This window comes from Maniola hyperantus, chromosome 1 (genome assembly GCF_902806685.2).
Source record: "Maniola hyperantus chromosome 1, iAphHyp1.2, whole genome shotgun sequence".
In the NCBI taxonomy this organism is placed as follows: domain Eukaryota; kingdom Metazoa; phylum Arthropoda; class Insecta; order Lepidoptera; family Nymphalidae; genus Maniola; species Maniola hyperantus.
The window spans coordinates 10,920,020-10,934,223 of record NC_048536.1 but is presented as its reverse complement, the minus strand read 5'-3'; the positions used below and the strand labels follow the sequence as shown (position 1 = coordinate 10,934,223).

Genomic DNA, 14,204 nt, shown 5'->3' with positions numbered 1-14,204 from the left:
GGTACCTACGTTTACATGATAGATAAAAGCACCTGTAATATATAAATAGGTACTAGTATGAATTCAATAACACGTATCTATCTAGATTCTAGACGGTAACATCACATGTTAGAATTCGGTCCATTTATGCAATGCAACGGTTTTAATTTTACTTTCTGTAACAAAAACATACTCGGCAGACAAAATATTTAATACAAAGGTCTGTTATAATTTCAAAATTTTCTTTCTTCACCTCTGTACCAGATAAGTAGGAACGAAATGTCCCATGAACGGCATAACGCGCTAGAGTAATATTGTAGATGGATGTAAGCACCGGGGGTGTGTCGTACGACTCGGGAAAATTAGTTCGGGGCGGGGGAGCCCCGCGCCATCCCTACTCCGTTGGTTTATCAGATTCAGGGGGTAAAAAAATACTTCTCAATGGGAGGGCGCGGCGAGAGCGAGGCAGGGCGGGCGTGGGCGGCGCTGCCACGTGGCTCAGGCTCTCATCCGCCGCGACGCCCGCTGCATTTCTAACATGCTACAAAATGAAAAGGCGCTCGCACTCGACGTTTAGAGTATCGGTACGGAATGCTGTGGTGTAGATTTGAACAATTGGTTTGTGATTATCGGACAAAGTGGTTACATGGAATTAGGTTTCTGTGAGGTTGATGTTGGCAGGGAGCGACGGGACTCCATGGACCCATCACTCGAAGCTATGCATCCTCTTGATCCACCTCCACCTGACGTACTTCTTGCATTGTTAGCCAGAAATAAAGCTCTTGAAGGTAGGAAAGAACCTAAACCTAATTGCATGAATCAAGAAAATAGCAATCCAAAAAACATTTAATGTAAAGTTGGTTGCCAAAAGACTCACAAGTTCATAATACTGTTAAAAAGTTATGAGATCTCAAGTAGAGCCAAGCCCCTAGCTGAGCTTCAATTTGTGCTGCGCATCATAGTCCACGGGAACTTTCCCAAGTCCAAAGTTTTATTAGCTCTTAACTGTTCTTGACTGTAACACATTTATAACAATAAGTCACATTAATACTTATTCTAAAGGCGATTGTATATGTGTAAACTATTGGACGGATTTTTAGCTTAGGTATACCAGGACTTAACACAGGTTACTTTTATCCCAGAAAATCAAAGAGTTCCCTCGGAATTTTCAAAAACCCGAATCCACGCGGACAAAGTAGCTGGCATCATCTAGTAACAAATAACTCTACCTATTTATAAGCCCATGACTCTGGTAAAACAGTATGGCTTGATAGACCTACGTTACATCATTGAACTTTTCGTATATTTTTAAATGAATTATGTAGTTTGTGTGACAATCACGAAATTGTATTATTTTATGTGGCCATTCCGTTGGTAAGTAATTGTTATCCCATCACGTCGCAACAGAGCAACGTATCGCTGTGATTTTTTTGCATGGTTATACTTAGTTAATGATCTGGAGAGTGACATAGCCTACTTTATAACCCAGAAAATCAAAGTTGCCCCGGGGTTTTTTAAAAACTTAAATCCATGCGGACGAAGTTACGGGCATCAGTTAGTTATTTATACATTTCAGAAGTGTAGTGAATGCTTATCCATACTAATATTATAAATGCGAAAGTGTGTCTGTCTGTCTGTGTTTCTGCTAGCTTTTCACGGCTCAATCGTTCAACCGATTTTGACGAAATTTGGTACAAATATAGCTTGCATCCCGGGGAAGGACATAGGCTACTTTTTATCCCGGAAAAATGAAGAGTTCCCACAGGATTTTTAAAAACCTAAATCCACGCGGCCGAAGTCGCGGGCATCATCTAGTTCAAAATAATTATAAAAAAAACTCGTGACACCACGGCTCTGTCTGAAAAACAGCGCTGCAGTAGTCAAGTACTGCGAGCATTATGCTGAGGCAGTAGCCCCTTTAGCTCACATACGAAATCGTTTTTGTTTTTTTATATTTTCTAGCTCGTAGTTATTTTAGTTTTATATCTTTTGTATTTTTTTCTTCATGTGTGTTTTGTGAGCTAAATAAGTTTTTATTTATTTATTTATTTAAATATTAAACTAAGTAAGTAGGTACTTATGAAATTGTCATAGTGTAGGTACCTATAACGTAGTTACAATTACGGAGTTCTAAAGGCGCGTGGCGACTGGCGATGCGGCGACACGGGCGCATGCCGTCGGCGACACGCGTCGCTCTCTACAACTCCCACTCGCCCACCGTTTTGTTTATACTTTTTACCAGCAGGGCTCCAAACGCACGTAATCAAGTTAAGTGCTCTTACACAGGAACGTCGATGAGCTCTTTTTGATTTTAACGCTACCGGCACCTATTATTCCGATAACGTCGCACTTAGCGAAATTGATCTAATACGGTTTTACCTGCGTATCGATTTTGTTTGATGGCATGTTCAATGTTTTAAAGATATACCTATTTGTATGACCCATGAAGCGTATAAAAACCTTGGTTTGAAACAATTTAATTTACTAATATCCGACGCTTTTTATGTGAATCTACAATTTAGCAATCGCTTGGCTTCGCACGAGCGGAATTTCAGAAAACCTTTCTTTGTGAGGTTCTACATGCAAATCTCAAGAACTAAATAGAAGGTAGGTACTCGTATCTATATTTTGAGTTGAAATCCAATAACACAATTATACACCCAAAAATTGCTGATAATTTATTTTACAAAAAAAATAAAAACCGACTTCAATACCTAGCCACAAACACTAAAAATTAAAAAATAATTTAATTTATTACCGAATATATTATGTATTCAATTTAAAAAAAAAAAATCACAATTTTTAGTGACCCTATGGTATTAAAATATGCTATGCCTGGTTAAAAATCTACTATTTACTTAAGCTATTACACTGATCGCGAGCAATTTACTCTTATCCGTTGAAGAGTTCCATTATCTATCTTCGAAGATGTTCATCAGATTTTCATCAAATTTGTATGGGACCAACTTTGAAGTATACCCTTTCAAACAAAAAAAGAATTTTCAAAATCGGTCCAGGCGTCTTCGAGTAATCGGGGAACATACATAAAAAAAAATAAAAAAAAAGATTCCGACGAATTGAGAACCTCCTCCTTTTTTGAAATCGGTTAAAAATCGTAAAGAAATAAGTTCACCTTTAAATAATAATTTTCTATTGCATTTCATTTGCTAAGTATTTATTACAATCAAGTCTGTTTGTTACCTTTTACGATTCACCCGCTTAGCCGATTTTGACAAAAACCTTGCATCCCGGAGACAGACACATACCTACTACTCTCTTAACACGATTTTATTAGGGTCCCGTACCTCAAAAGGAACCCTTATAGGATCACTTCGTTGTCTGTCTGTCTGTCGGTCTGTCAAGAAACCTACGGGGTACTTCCCGTTGACCTAGAATCATGAAATTTGGCAGATAGGTAGGTCTTATCGCAGACACTCGGGAAAAAATCTGAAAACCGTGAATTTGTGGTTATATCCCACAAAAATAAATAAATTGTGGTCATGAACTAATAATTAGTATTTTCAATTTTCGAAGTAAGATAACTATATTAAGTGGGGTATCATATGAAAAGGTCTTTGCCTGTGAATTCTAAAACAGATTTTTATTTATTTTTATGCATCATAGTTTTTGAATTATCGTGCAAAATGTCGAAAAAATACGACTGTAGTACGGAACCATCGTTGCGCGAGGCTGACTCGCACTTGGCCGTTTTTTTAGGTATAAAAACACGGGGTTTAAATACCTAAATCCTTGCGGACGAAGTGTCGGGCATCATCTAGCTAGTCGAACATAATATATCTGTAACTTATTATTGTTGATGTTGAGCATTTTGCGATGTCAATCGATTTATTCCATTCTAATACCAACAACTAATACCACTGCCCACTGGTATTTGTTTGAACTCATATTTATTTTCTAAGTATAAGTTTTTGATATTAGAATGGAATAAACTTGTTTTTTTTTAAATTAAAATTAAATGTTTTTGGAACAAATAAAAAATAAAATAAATAAATCTGTCAATTAAACTTGAACTATTTTCCGTTTCTTTAAACTTTCGCAACCTTTTTTATGGTCATCGCTTTTGCATATTTTCTACCCTTAAGATAAGCCTCAGGGATAAACTATATTTTGTTGAAATTCAACATTACATACATTTAATACCAATTATTATGGGTTTTACTCCCTAATATCATATTATGTCTACGTAGGTTGTGATTATGATGTTAGGGAACATTTATTCGCCTGCAGCTAGTCTGTTATTATTTTTGTAAACTTGCATTGTGTTCAATATGCATTGTATTAGCGGTCGCACTTTCTACTTTAGTATGGGAACAAGCTCGTGTGAAAATTTTTGATTTTCAATTACTTAATTTGAAAGTTTTCGTAAACAATAATAAAAAATGTTGCCTTTGGGTATTTTATTAATACTTAATATTTTTACTCCTCTTACTTACTCATCTACACTAGAATCTGGAAGCCACTCATGCCTGCTACGGCTGCTACCTACCAGCACTAAGTACAGTTCGTTCATCGTAACTTGACGCGTGGAATAAAGCAAACAATGAAACAATCATACCAATTCTCACGCGTCACACTAACGGACTATAGTTATCTCACTCATTAAAATTGAGATTGTTCTTTAAAATGATGTGTGTTTGTATGTGTGTGTGGTCGTACTAAGGTAGATTGGTCTTCATATTAATTTAGTTAAATCAAACTGCATTTAACGGATTATATAACGTAGGGGTAAGTGAAAACCGGAAGGAGACGATTCGCTGCGCACGCGCTGCCACGTGGCCACTTCCGCCGTTAATGCGACAACAAAATAGGCGACATCTCCACTTTCCCGCCTTTAATAATACTTCCTTTACACCATTATATTATGATCAGTTCCTGTTCTCACACCATTTGGATTACTAACGTAAATAATTAATATTTAAAAATTTGGCTCTATAAGTGATAAATACCTACCTAGATAACCTAGAACGGTAAAGTACTTACATTGAAATTAATATAAGTGTAAGTGCAGCGTACCTACGTAGTAAGTAGGAAGGTAAAATTTTCAAAAATATGGATACCTTTAGGTGTCTGATCTTTGAAAAGAAATAGCGTAAGTAGATTTGTTACTCTATAGAGAATACAAATAAAAGTTATGTGTGTCTGTGATTCCATAATTCGTACTAATTAATATTGTAACTAATATGAAAGTGCCTGTCTGTCTGTTAGCTTTTCACGGCCCATCCGTTTAACCAGTTTTGACAAATGGTACAGAGATCGCTTGCATTCATAACATGGACCCAAACATCTAGGTTACTTTTTACCCTAAAAAATTTAAGAGTTGCCGATCCCACGAGATTTTTAAAAACCTAATTCCACGTTGACGAATTCGTGAGAATCGTTGGTACAGATATAGCTTGCATCCCATACTACTTTTTCGTAATAAAAAAAAGGTTTCTTGAAAAATCAAAGAACTTCCTTGGCTTTTTCAAGACCTAAATCCACATGGACGACGTCTATACTGATATTATGAAGAGGTAAAGTTTGTCAGTTGTTTGTAGGAAGTAATCTCTGGAATTACTGAACCGATTTTTAAAAATTGAGAACCCTACGAAAATTGTACTTAATAAGCTACCCGTACGAAGCCGGGACGGGTCGCTAGTTTAATAAAATGTACTATGATTAATTACCTATTGTTCGTAGATAGATAACTCAGCCAACTAGTGGACCCAGCAGGACGGGACCCTAAATTACTTATCAAAAAGAATTAAATGGGGTTAGGTACAGTAACTTTATGGCTCCGAGTCTAAACTGAAGTGAAATCATCATCTGCTCGACGGGGGGCGCCATCTGTCTGCCCCGGGCCTTAGCTGGTTTACCTGGCTTAATATCTACCTGTTCTAGTTGGTAGGTACCTACCTATTGTAATAAAAATGTTGAAAATACATTTGACGTTTTTGAAAATAATATTATACCCGCGTAAATACTACTACTAACTAGATAGGTAAGTAGCTCAATCCACTATTAGATTTTTTAAATTAGTATTCTGAAAGATATACCTACCTCTCCTTACCTACTCGTACCTTGTGAATTTGTGATTTTAGTGATTGTATTTCAAATATAGTGATTGTTAGTTGTCAACTATAATTTGTATTAAAGAATTTAGGCAGGTTTTTTTAATATTCTGTTTTCTCAGAGGTTTAAATTTTTTTTCATTTCCACTAAGTATAATAAGTAGTATATGAAATATATATCAAAGAGCGTATCAAGGCATATATTGTTACAGTGTCTTATCAAAAAGTTGGGCACCTATCCTGGAATTATTTTATAGATAGGTACATTACTACACAAAGGCGGGCGCAGAAGTCATTTTTAGTAGAGTGATTTTATGAAGGGAGAATTCTTTGATTACTTGAACATAAGGGCTTCTGTTCAAAGCCCATGATCAGCTTTATCCCTTTGTTAGAGTTTTAATCAATCAGGGAGAGGCCGTGCAGTTTTCCAGCCGTTGTCATCACTTCATGGTTATTATATTGCCTAAAATGATATAGGGTTACTAAACCATTTCTACTGACAATGTTAGTTGAGTGTTTACCTCCAGTAGAATAAAATTAAAATAAGAATCTTAACAGATGGAGAACCATGATTATTATCTACATCGAATAGAAACCGATGGATTTACATACCTACTAACTACTTACCTACTGCTTTTGTTGTGGCTTTTTTTTTTTAAGAATATTAGCCATGTTAAATGACTAATATTCCCCTTTCCCCTCCAACTAAGCGTAAAGCTTGTGCTAGGAGTAGGTACGACAATAGTGCAACGGGCGGGGTTTGAACCGTTCGACCTTTCGGTTTTCAGTCCACTCCTTTACCTGAGCTATTGAGGTTTTATGTTAATAATGTATTTTACCTACTTTGTCTTTAATATATACCATAATAATTAAAATAGTGTACATATAAGGTATCTACCTATTTAAAAATTCTAGAAAATACTCATGTTAGGTATTTTGAGATTTCCCTTATTCCACGGCAACACCTCTTTGCTTTATATTCTGCAGCTCGAACGTTTTTCCAGAAATGCTTAGGTCATCAATAAGCGATAACAATTATATTTAACAAAAAATTTGTAGCTATCCGGCAGTCTGTAGGTACCTACAGACTTGATCGTCGTTTTTGTAGTGCGTCGAAAGGTTTCTAGATTCTTCTCTATTTATTGATTATTGGTTAGGTAGATATTCTCTATTTATTGATTGTTATATATTATATTAGTATCTATGCTAGAAATTAGATCGTTCAGTGAATTTTGAATTAACAACTCACATTGAATTACGCATTTTAATTTCATGTAAGAGATTTTTATCTTAATAATAAGTATTTTCCCTAATACATTCATATCAAAACAATGTGGGTGAGGCTTGTGAGGCAGATGGCAAGGGGAGCGGTTGCGTGTCTAGTTATTTATTATTACACAATACACTCGTACAGGTAGCTGACTAGCTGCTCTTTGACTTCTATTACCACAAATTGAGTGACGTGGATCATTATTTTGTCGAAGCGAGATCTCAGTATATCAGTATGTACCTAAGTACCTACCTACTTAAATATCAAAAAATATATAAATCGACAGGTCGAGATGGCAATAGGGGTATGAGGCGGGGGGACGCCCCGCACACACGCACCTCACCCGCGCTATCCCGCGCCGGGTTAGCGCTGAGGTTGTGCGGGTATGCGGGGCGTCCCCACCTCGATTGTCATCTCAACCTGTCGCGTACCATAGGTAGGTACTATAGTACGCGAAAATACATAAACTGGGAACATAATTATTATCGTACTATGTAGGTACATTACAATATTAATTTCTTAAATAATAGTCGTTTCCATAATATTTTGCTATGACGTATGTAAAACATGAAAATTGTAGGTAGGTATATGTAGAAGGCAAAAACTTATATAAGTACATAGATATATATAAGTAATTATATTTAGATATATTATACATAAAGATAGTTTACGCCATAAAAATGATAATATAACTATTTTATAGACCTATCATATTTTTTATACCTATCATAAAATAAAATAAACTCGTTATTAGTATTATCCTGATTGTTATTCTTCTAACAGTTATCTACCTAGGTAGGTATGTACTACTAAAACGATAATAATATGTACCTACATGGCTAAACGTTGTTCATTTTAGAACTTCATCAGTTAAATGATTTCTGTATCAATAAATTATTTACATTAAACGATAAAAAACGTCCGTGTCTGGCATTAAATTATAATTACGGATCTTAAAACGTTTTCGCCTTCACCTTGTTACGGTGAACAATTTAACTAAATAGGACGTTAGGAGAAAATTAAGGAGACTATAGCGACCTCCGCTGCTCATTACAGGGTAGTATTAAAAGCGGGGTCCTTCTGATAGAATATGTATTTTTACGAGCGAAGGGCGAAGCTTCGTGCATGTTTGATGCGTACAATCTCGGCCCATCCACCTGCGCAGACCGTTTGCTTTTTCACCAACTTTGCTTCATATTTTCTATTCTGACATAGGCACCTACATAAATTATTCAGACGATTTAAAAGCACTTGTAAAAGTTTATTGGAGTAAAAGTTATTCTATTCTATTTTATGTGCCCGAAAAAGAGTTACATCTCTTCCTTTATTTTGTTTAAAATACATTATTACTGCTGTACCTACCTGGCGGCCATGGAGCTCCACGGAACTGCAAAATTGGTGGCGATCACAACGGATCGGAGACGGTCGAACTGATACCTACAGAAATTCAAGAACCTGCTGCACAGCCCCAAAGACGAAAGAAGAAGAATACAAATTTGGTACAGGATTGGAAGACACCGCGAAAAACCAGCTTATTAAATTAACGTTAATATTTAGATAACAAACACAGCACGGTGGTTGACATGATCTCCATTAGGTATATCCAATTTTGAGAATTAGTGTAACCATTAACTTGTAACTTAGGTAAATTTTTGACTAATCTGTCCTCCACTTTAACCCAAAATAATAATTATGTATAGTCCGTACAAAATGACTCCTCACGTGCCATTTTAACTCTGTGGTGGAAATGTCATGTCAAAAGTATGGTTCACCTTTATAATAAGGATTAAAATCGTACTTTTAAAATGAAATTTGACATAAAAAGTTATACCTAATGGCGCGTGAGGAGTTAAATTTTACGCGTTATACCTACGTATACGTATATATACTAGGTACATTCTTCCCGGAAATGTGGATGGAGGTAGGTACATCTATTAATTACTTATACATCTATGTCTATGTATAATAGGAATTCCGAACTGGTATTGATATTTTTGCTGAAATAACTGCGTCATTGTAACTTGTAGGCAATTGGTAATGTAGGCTTATGCAGCGGGGGCGGAATGGGGGCGAGGGTAGGCATGGGGAACTGTAATCAAGAAGAGTAGAGCCGTCCCTAGGCACCACCCGCCCGCGCCTCCCCGCCTGAAACCCGCACGAAACCACCTCGAGGGCAATGCCTCAAAACCTCTATTGACTTTTCGTTTGCCAAAGAATTTTCTTACGTTTTCTTTGTTTATATGAAATGTCAATAGGTATCCATTATACACAGGTTGCTGAAAGAGAAAATAATTCTTTTTTTATTTATCTAATCTAAAAATACTAGTTATGTCGATACCTATTAAAAAATATGATCCTTTTTCATCCCTCGCAACCTTTCATTGATTACATGGCAAACATTTTAAAATAAACAGTAGTCGGTTGAACGGGCGGAAAGCAATAATGAATTAAACCTCGGGATAATTATTGGTAAGTCAACATAAAATGCTTTGTAATACTCAACATTTGTGCCAACAATCGAACGGTAATGCACGGCTTTTGTAAAACAACAAAAGTTAACCTGTCTGCCCATCCGGCTAGATGGAATTGAACGATTTTAGGGTTGCAAGGGAAGCAATGACACGCCAGAGTCCCGACAATGCGCTTCATATAACCATACTTCTTGCGATTAAAACATATTCGTCGTCACGCCAAAATAAGTCATAATGCTTTGAAATAGAAGCTTAGTTGTTATTTATATACTGTCGGACATAAAATGGTATAAAAACAGAGTCGCCATGTGTTGTATGCCGCATGGCGCGTTGACAGTGCGATCATTTTATACATGCAGTTCTGACATCAATCGCATTAATGGACACTTTATTTTTATAGTGAGACTGAAGATGGATGGAATAGTTACCTGACGATTGTTACATAGCATTATAGTTAACTAGTGTTTAGTGATTTTCGATCGTCAACCAGCATACCTAAAACATAATACTTACAGGACTATGACGAACCACGCAAAAAAACCGGTCAAGTGCGAGTCATACTCGCGCACCTAGAGTTCTGTTCTACAGAAAAAGTAAAACGGTAAGAATCACTTTTGCTAACGAACCGCAAAACTAACTTTGTTTGTAGAGGTTTATTGTTTATCACAAAACTATACTAATAGCTAAAGCGTTGCATTTTTTTAAACAGATTTTTTTTTTTTTTTTGCATAATAGTTTTTTATTTATCGGGCAAAACGTCGAAAAAAAATACCCGAGTACGGAATCCTCGGTGCGCGATTCTGACTCGCACTTAGCCGGTTTTTTATTTTGAGGTACAGAACCCTAAAAGTAACAGGGTACAAAGTACAGACCTACCACATAGGTACCTAATTGGAAAAATCAAAAAAAATATAATTTTTTCGTTTATTTGTATAGGTAGCTAGTTTCCAAGGAAATAAGTAATATCTATAGTGGGAAATCTATGTGTGGTGTGTAGAATTTGTTGAAGTTTTATTTATTTATTTTCGAAGTCATCTCGGTTTTTACGCAAAGAGAAGCTGTAGCTAAGTCATAGAGACGCAAATCGAGCGATTAAACGGCCTAATAGCTAATACCATTAAGTGATAAATGCAGCGAGCCGCGTATGAATAATTCCACTGGATGGATACAATGTACGGCTTTCGCTAAACGACTCCATATTTTCAAAATCCCTATAGAGCAATAATATTCAATGAGGCGAGTGAGAGGGATGTATTGTTAGGAGTAATGTAAAGCGAGATGGATGATTGCCAGGGACATCGGATGGCAAATCCTGGAGATTAGCGCGACGAGAGCGACATGTGGCCTCCCGGCACTTAGCGCGCAACCCTCCGTAGGCATCCCCGATAGCGCGGACGCAATCCCGCTACGCAGCTATACATGTCGACTCATTCGTCATAACTCATACAGGACATTTTAAATATTCATTCTTGTATATGTGTTTTGAGTTTCGGTTTTTATTTTATTATTTTTTGAGGATTGTTTTTACTAAATCACTAGTATATTATTAGACTTTGATTCTAAAAAAAAATTAAAAACCTCCGACACAAAAACCTTTAAAAAGTAAAAAAATAATATTATGTACCTAGGTATTGGCCCTTTAAGCTAAATATAAATACTTAATTACTACTAAATATAAATACTTAATACTTAATTTAAAAGGAAGGTAGGCACTGAAAAGTGTGCACGCGTTTTTGTCGGCTCTCGTGTTTATTTAATATTAGTGAAGTTATTTATTGAATTACAAACATGTATTAGTTTTCTCTTACCTGCCAGCCCTAACTCCAATCAGAAAATCCACACTTGGCACCAGAAGTGAAAGATTAATTAGATAATACATATATCACAAAAGCACAGTCACCATAGAATAGAGAATATAGTTCGTAACCAAATTGACTTTATCCTTATTAGCAAAAGACACAGAAATAGCATAAAATCAGCTAAAACTTACCCTGGTGCGGACGTAGGTTCAGATCATAATCCCGTCGTGGTGGAAATTAAGACCAAACTAAAGAAAATCAGAAGCCCAAAGAGATCGGTATCTATGGACCTCAGTAAATTAAGAAATCCAGATGTTAAGAAGACCATAAAATTAGCAATGAATAGCGAACTTACGCGACTGAAGTTAGAAAACACCACTAACAGTATAGCCCTTGATATGGAGCAAGCATGGGAGAAATTAAAGACCTCAGTTGTATCTACTGGAAAGTCACTTTTACAACAACAACGCCATGTAAAATCTGCTGATTGGATTACTGACGAAATTTTGAGTTTAATGGATGAGAGACGAGAAAATAAAAGAAACAAGGAAAAGTACGACCAGTTACAGAGGGAAATTCGGAAGAAAATTAGAGAGGCTAAAGAAAAATGGCTGGGGGATCTGTGTTCAGAGATGGAAGGTTTTGATAAGAAACATGATAGTTTTAATATGCATAAAAAGATAAAAGAAATAATAGCACCGAAACACCAAGGTCGTATTATGGCTCCTCTTATCAAAGATGGAGATGGGACATTTACCACTTATGTCGATGAAAAATTGCTCTTGTGGGAGACTTATATTAAAGAGCTTTTTTACGATAACAGGCAGAGCCATAGCAATATATTTGCTGTTGATGATGGTCCACCTATAACAAGAAGAGAAGTCTCGCATGCAATCATGTCATCGAAGTCAAAGAAAGCAGTTGGCCCTGACGAAATACCTGTTGAATTAATGAAAGAAATAGAGGAAACCAACTTAGATTACTTAGTGCAACTGTTTAACGCCATCTACGACACGGGCAAAATTCCAGCTGATTGGCTGAAGTCTACATTTGTAACATTGCCAAAGGTTAAAAATCCGAAAGCTTGCAGTGATTTTAGGACAATATCTCTTATGAGCCATATTCTCAAGATATTTCTTAAAATTATACACAAGAGAATTTATCCAAAATGCGAACAACTAATATCAAAAACACAGTTTGGCTTTAGGGATGGCTTGGGGACAAGGGATGCATTATTTGCCTTTCAAGTTTTAATGCAGAGATGTTTAGACATAAATTGCGATCTCTATGTCTGTTTTATTGACTACGAAAAGGCTTTCGATCGTGTACGTCATACAAAGCTTATGGAGGTTTTGACGAGAGCTGGCCTAGATTACAAGGATATCCGTTTTATTAAGAATTTGTACTGGGAGCAAACAGCCAATGTAAGGGTCGACGGTTACACATCATCCTACATGGACGTGCTACGCGGTGTACGCCAAGGGTGTATATTGTCTCCCTTGCTATTCAATATGTACGCGGAGGCAATATTTTCTGAAGCACTCGACGGTATTGACCAGGGAATAACGGTAAATGGCGTATCCATAAACAATATTCGATACGCGGATGACACAATCTTGATAGCGGATAGTCTAGAAGGCTTACAGTCATTAGTCAATGTAGTTTCTTCTGCAAGCAACTCATACGGCATCAATATCAACTGCAAGAAGACCAAATATATGATAATCAGCCGATCACCTGTGCAGAACACCTCCTTGTATCTCAACCATGGAAATTTGGAAAGAGTCCAACGGTATCGGTACTTGGGAACCATGATTGACGAAACCGGCGACCACAGTCTGGAAATACGGTGCCGTATTGAACAGGCAAGAAACGCTTTTATAAAGCTAAAAAGAGTTCTCTGTGACCGCAATTTAAAAATACCGCTTCGGATGCGGTTGGCACGGTGCTATGTTTTCTCAGTTTTATTATATGGAGTCGAAGCCTGGACTTTAACGCAAGCGATGAGCAACAAGCTGGAGGCGTTCGAGATGTGGGTGTACAGGCGAATGTTGCGAATCTCATGGAGAGATCGTGTACGCAATACCACCGTGCTGCAAATAATGGGGAAGTCCACTGAGTTACTTAAATGTGTGCAAAGGAGAAAGCTCGAATATCTGGGCCACGTTATGCGCAACCCAAAATACGATCTACTGCAGCTTATAATACAGGGCAAGATAAAAGGCAGACGTAGACCTGGCCGTAGACGAATATCCTGGCTCAAGAACCTTCGCCAGTGGTTTAACATGAGTACAAGATCACTGTTTAGGGCAGCAGTAAACAAGATCCAGTTAGCCTTAATGATTGCCAACCTTCGGTAGGAGATGGCACTTGAAGAAGAAGAAGACAGTCACCATAAACAACATCACAATGGAGGCCTTACAAGTTTCAATCCAAACAATGACGGAACATTTCAACAAGCAAATGGCGGAATTCCAGAAGAGTCTCCAAGGAGCGATTCCAGCAACGAGCCCTACATCTAATATCACTGGTCAGTTCAACGCTTTCCGTGCATTTGTTTTGTCCGCACTTGCTGGTCTTCAACAGCAAGTCGAAATACTCGCCAAACAAACTG

At 37.0% G+C, this 14,204-nt stretch overlaps 1 protein-coding gene and 1 long non-coding RNA gene across 7 annotated transcripts in view; both read left to right on the top strand.

Moving 5' to 3' along the window:
- The window catches only part of LOC138402988 (uncharacterized), a 320,130-nt gene that overhangs the window by 194,900 nt on the left and 111,026 nt on the right, over positions 1 to 14,204 (top strand). The window lies entirely within an intron of this gene.
- Lim3 (Lim3 homeobox protein) overlaps positions 1 to 14,204 on the top strand; it is an 83,469-nt gene that overhangs the window by 28,207 nt on the left and 41,058 nt on the right. For 4 of the 6 annotated variants that reach the window (XM_069501564.1, XM_069501554.1, XM_069501561.1 and 1 more), the window contains exon 1: positions 450 to 767. The exons of 1 other annotated variant lie outside the window; for it this stretch is intronic. In XM_069501564.1, coding sequence (XP_069357665.1) covers positions 626 to 767 — 142 coding nt within the window. In that variant the 5' untranslated portion in view covers positions 450 to 625. Of the gene's footprint in view, positions 1 to 449; positions 768 to 14,204 lie in introns of those variants that run through there. One more of the 6 variants, XM_069501582.1, reaches the window with a different exon arrangement.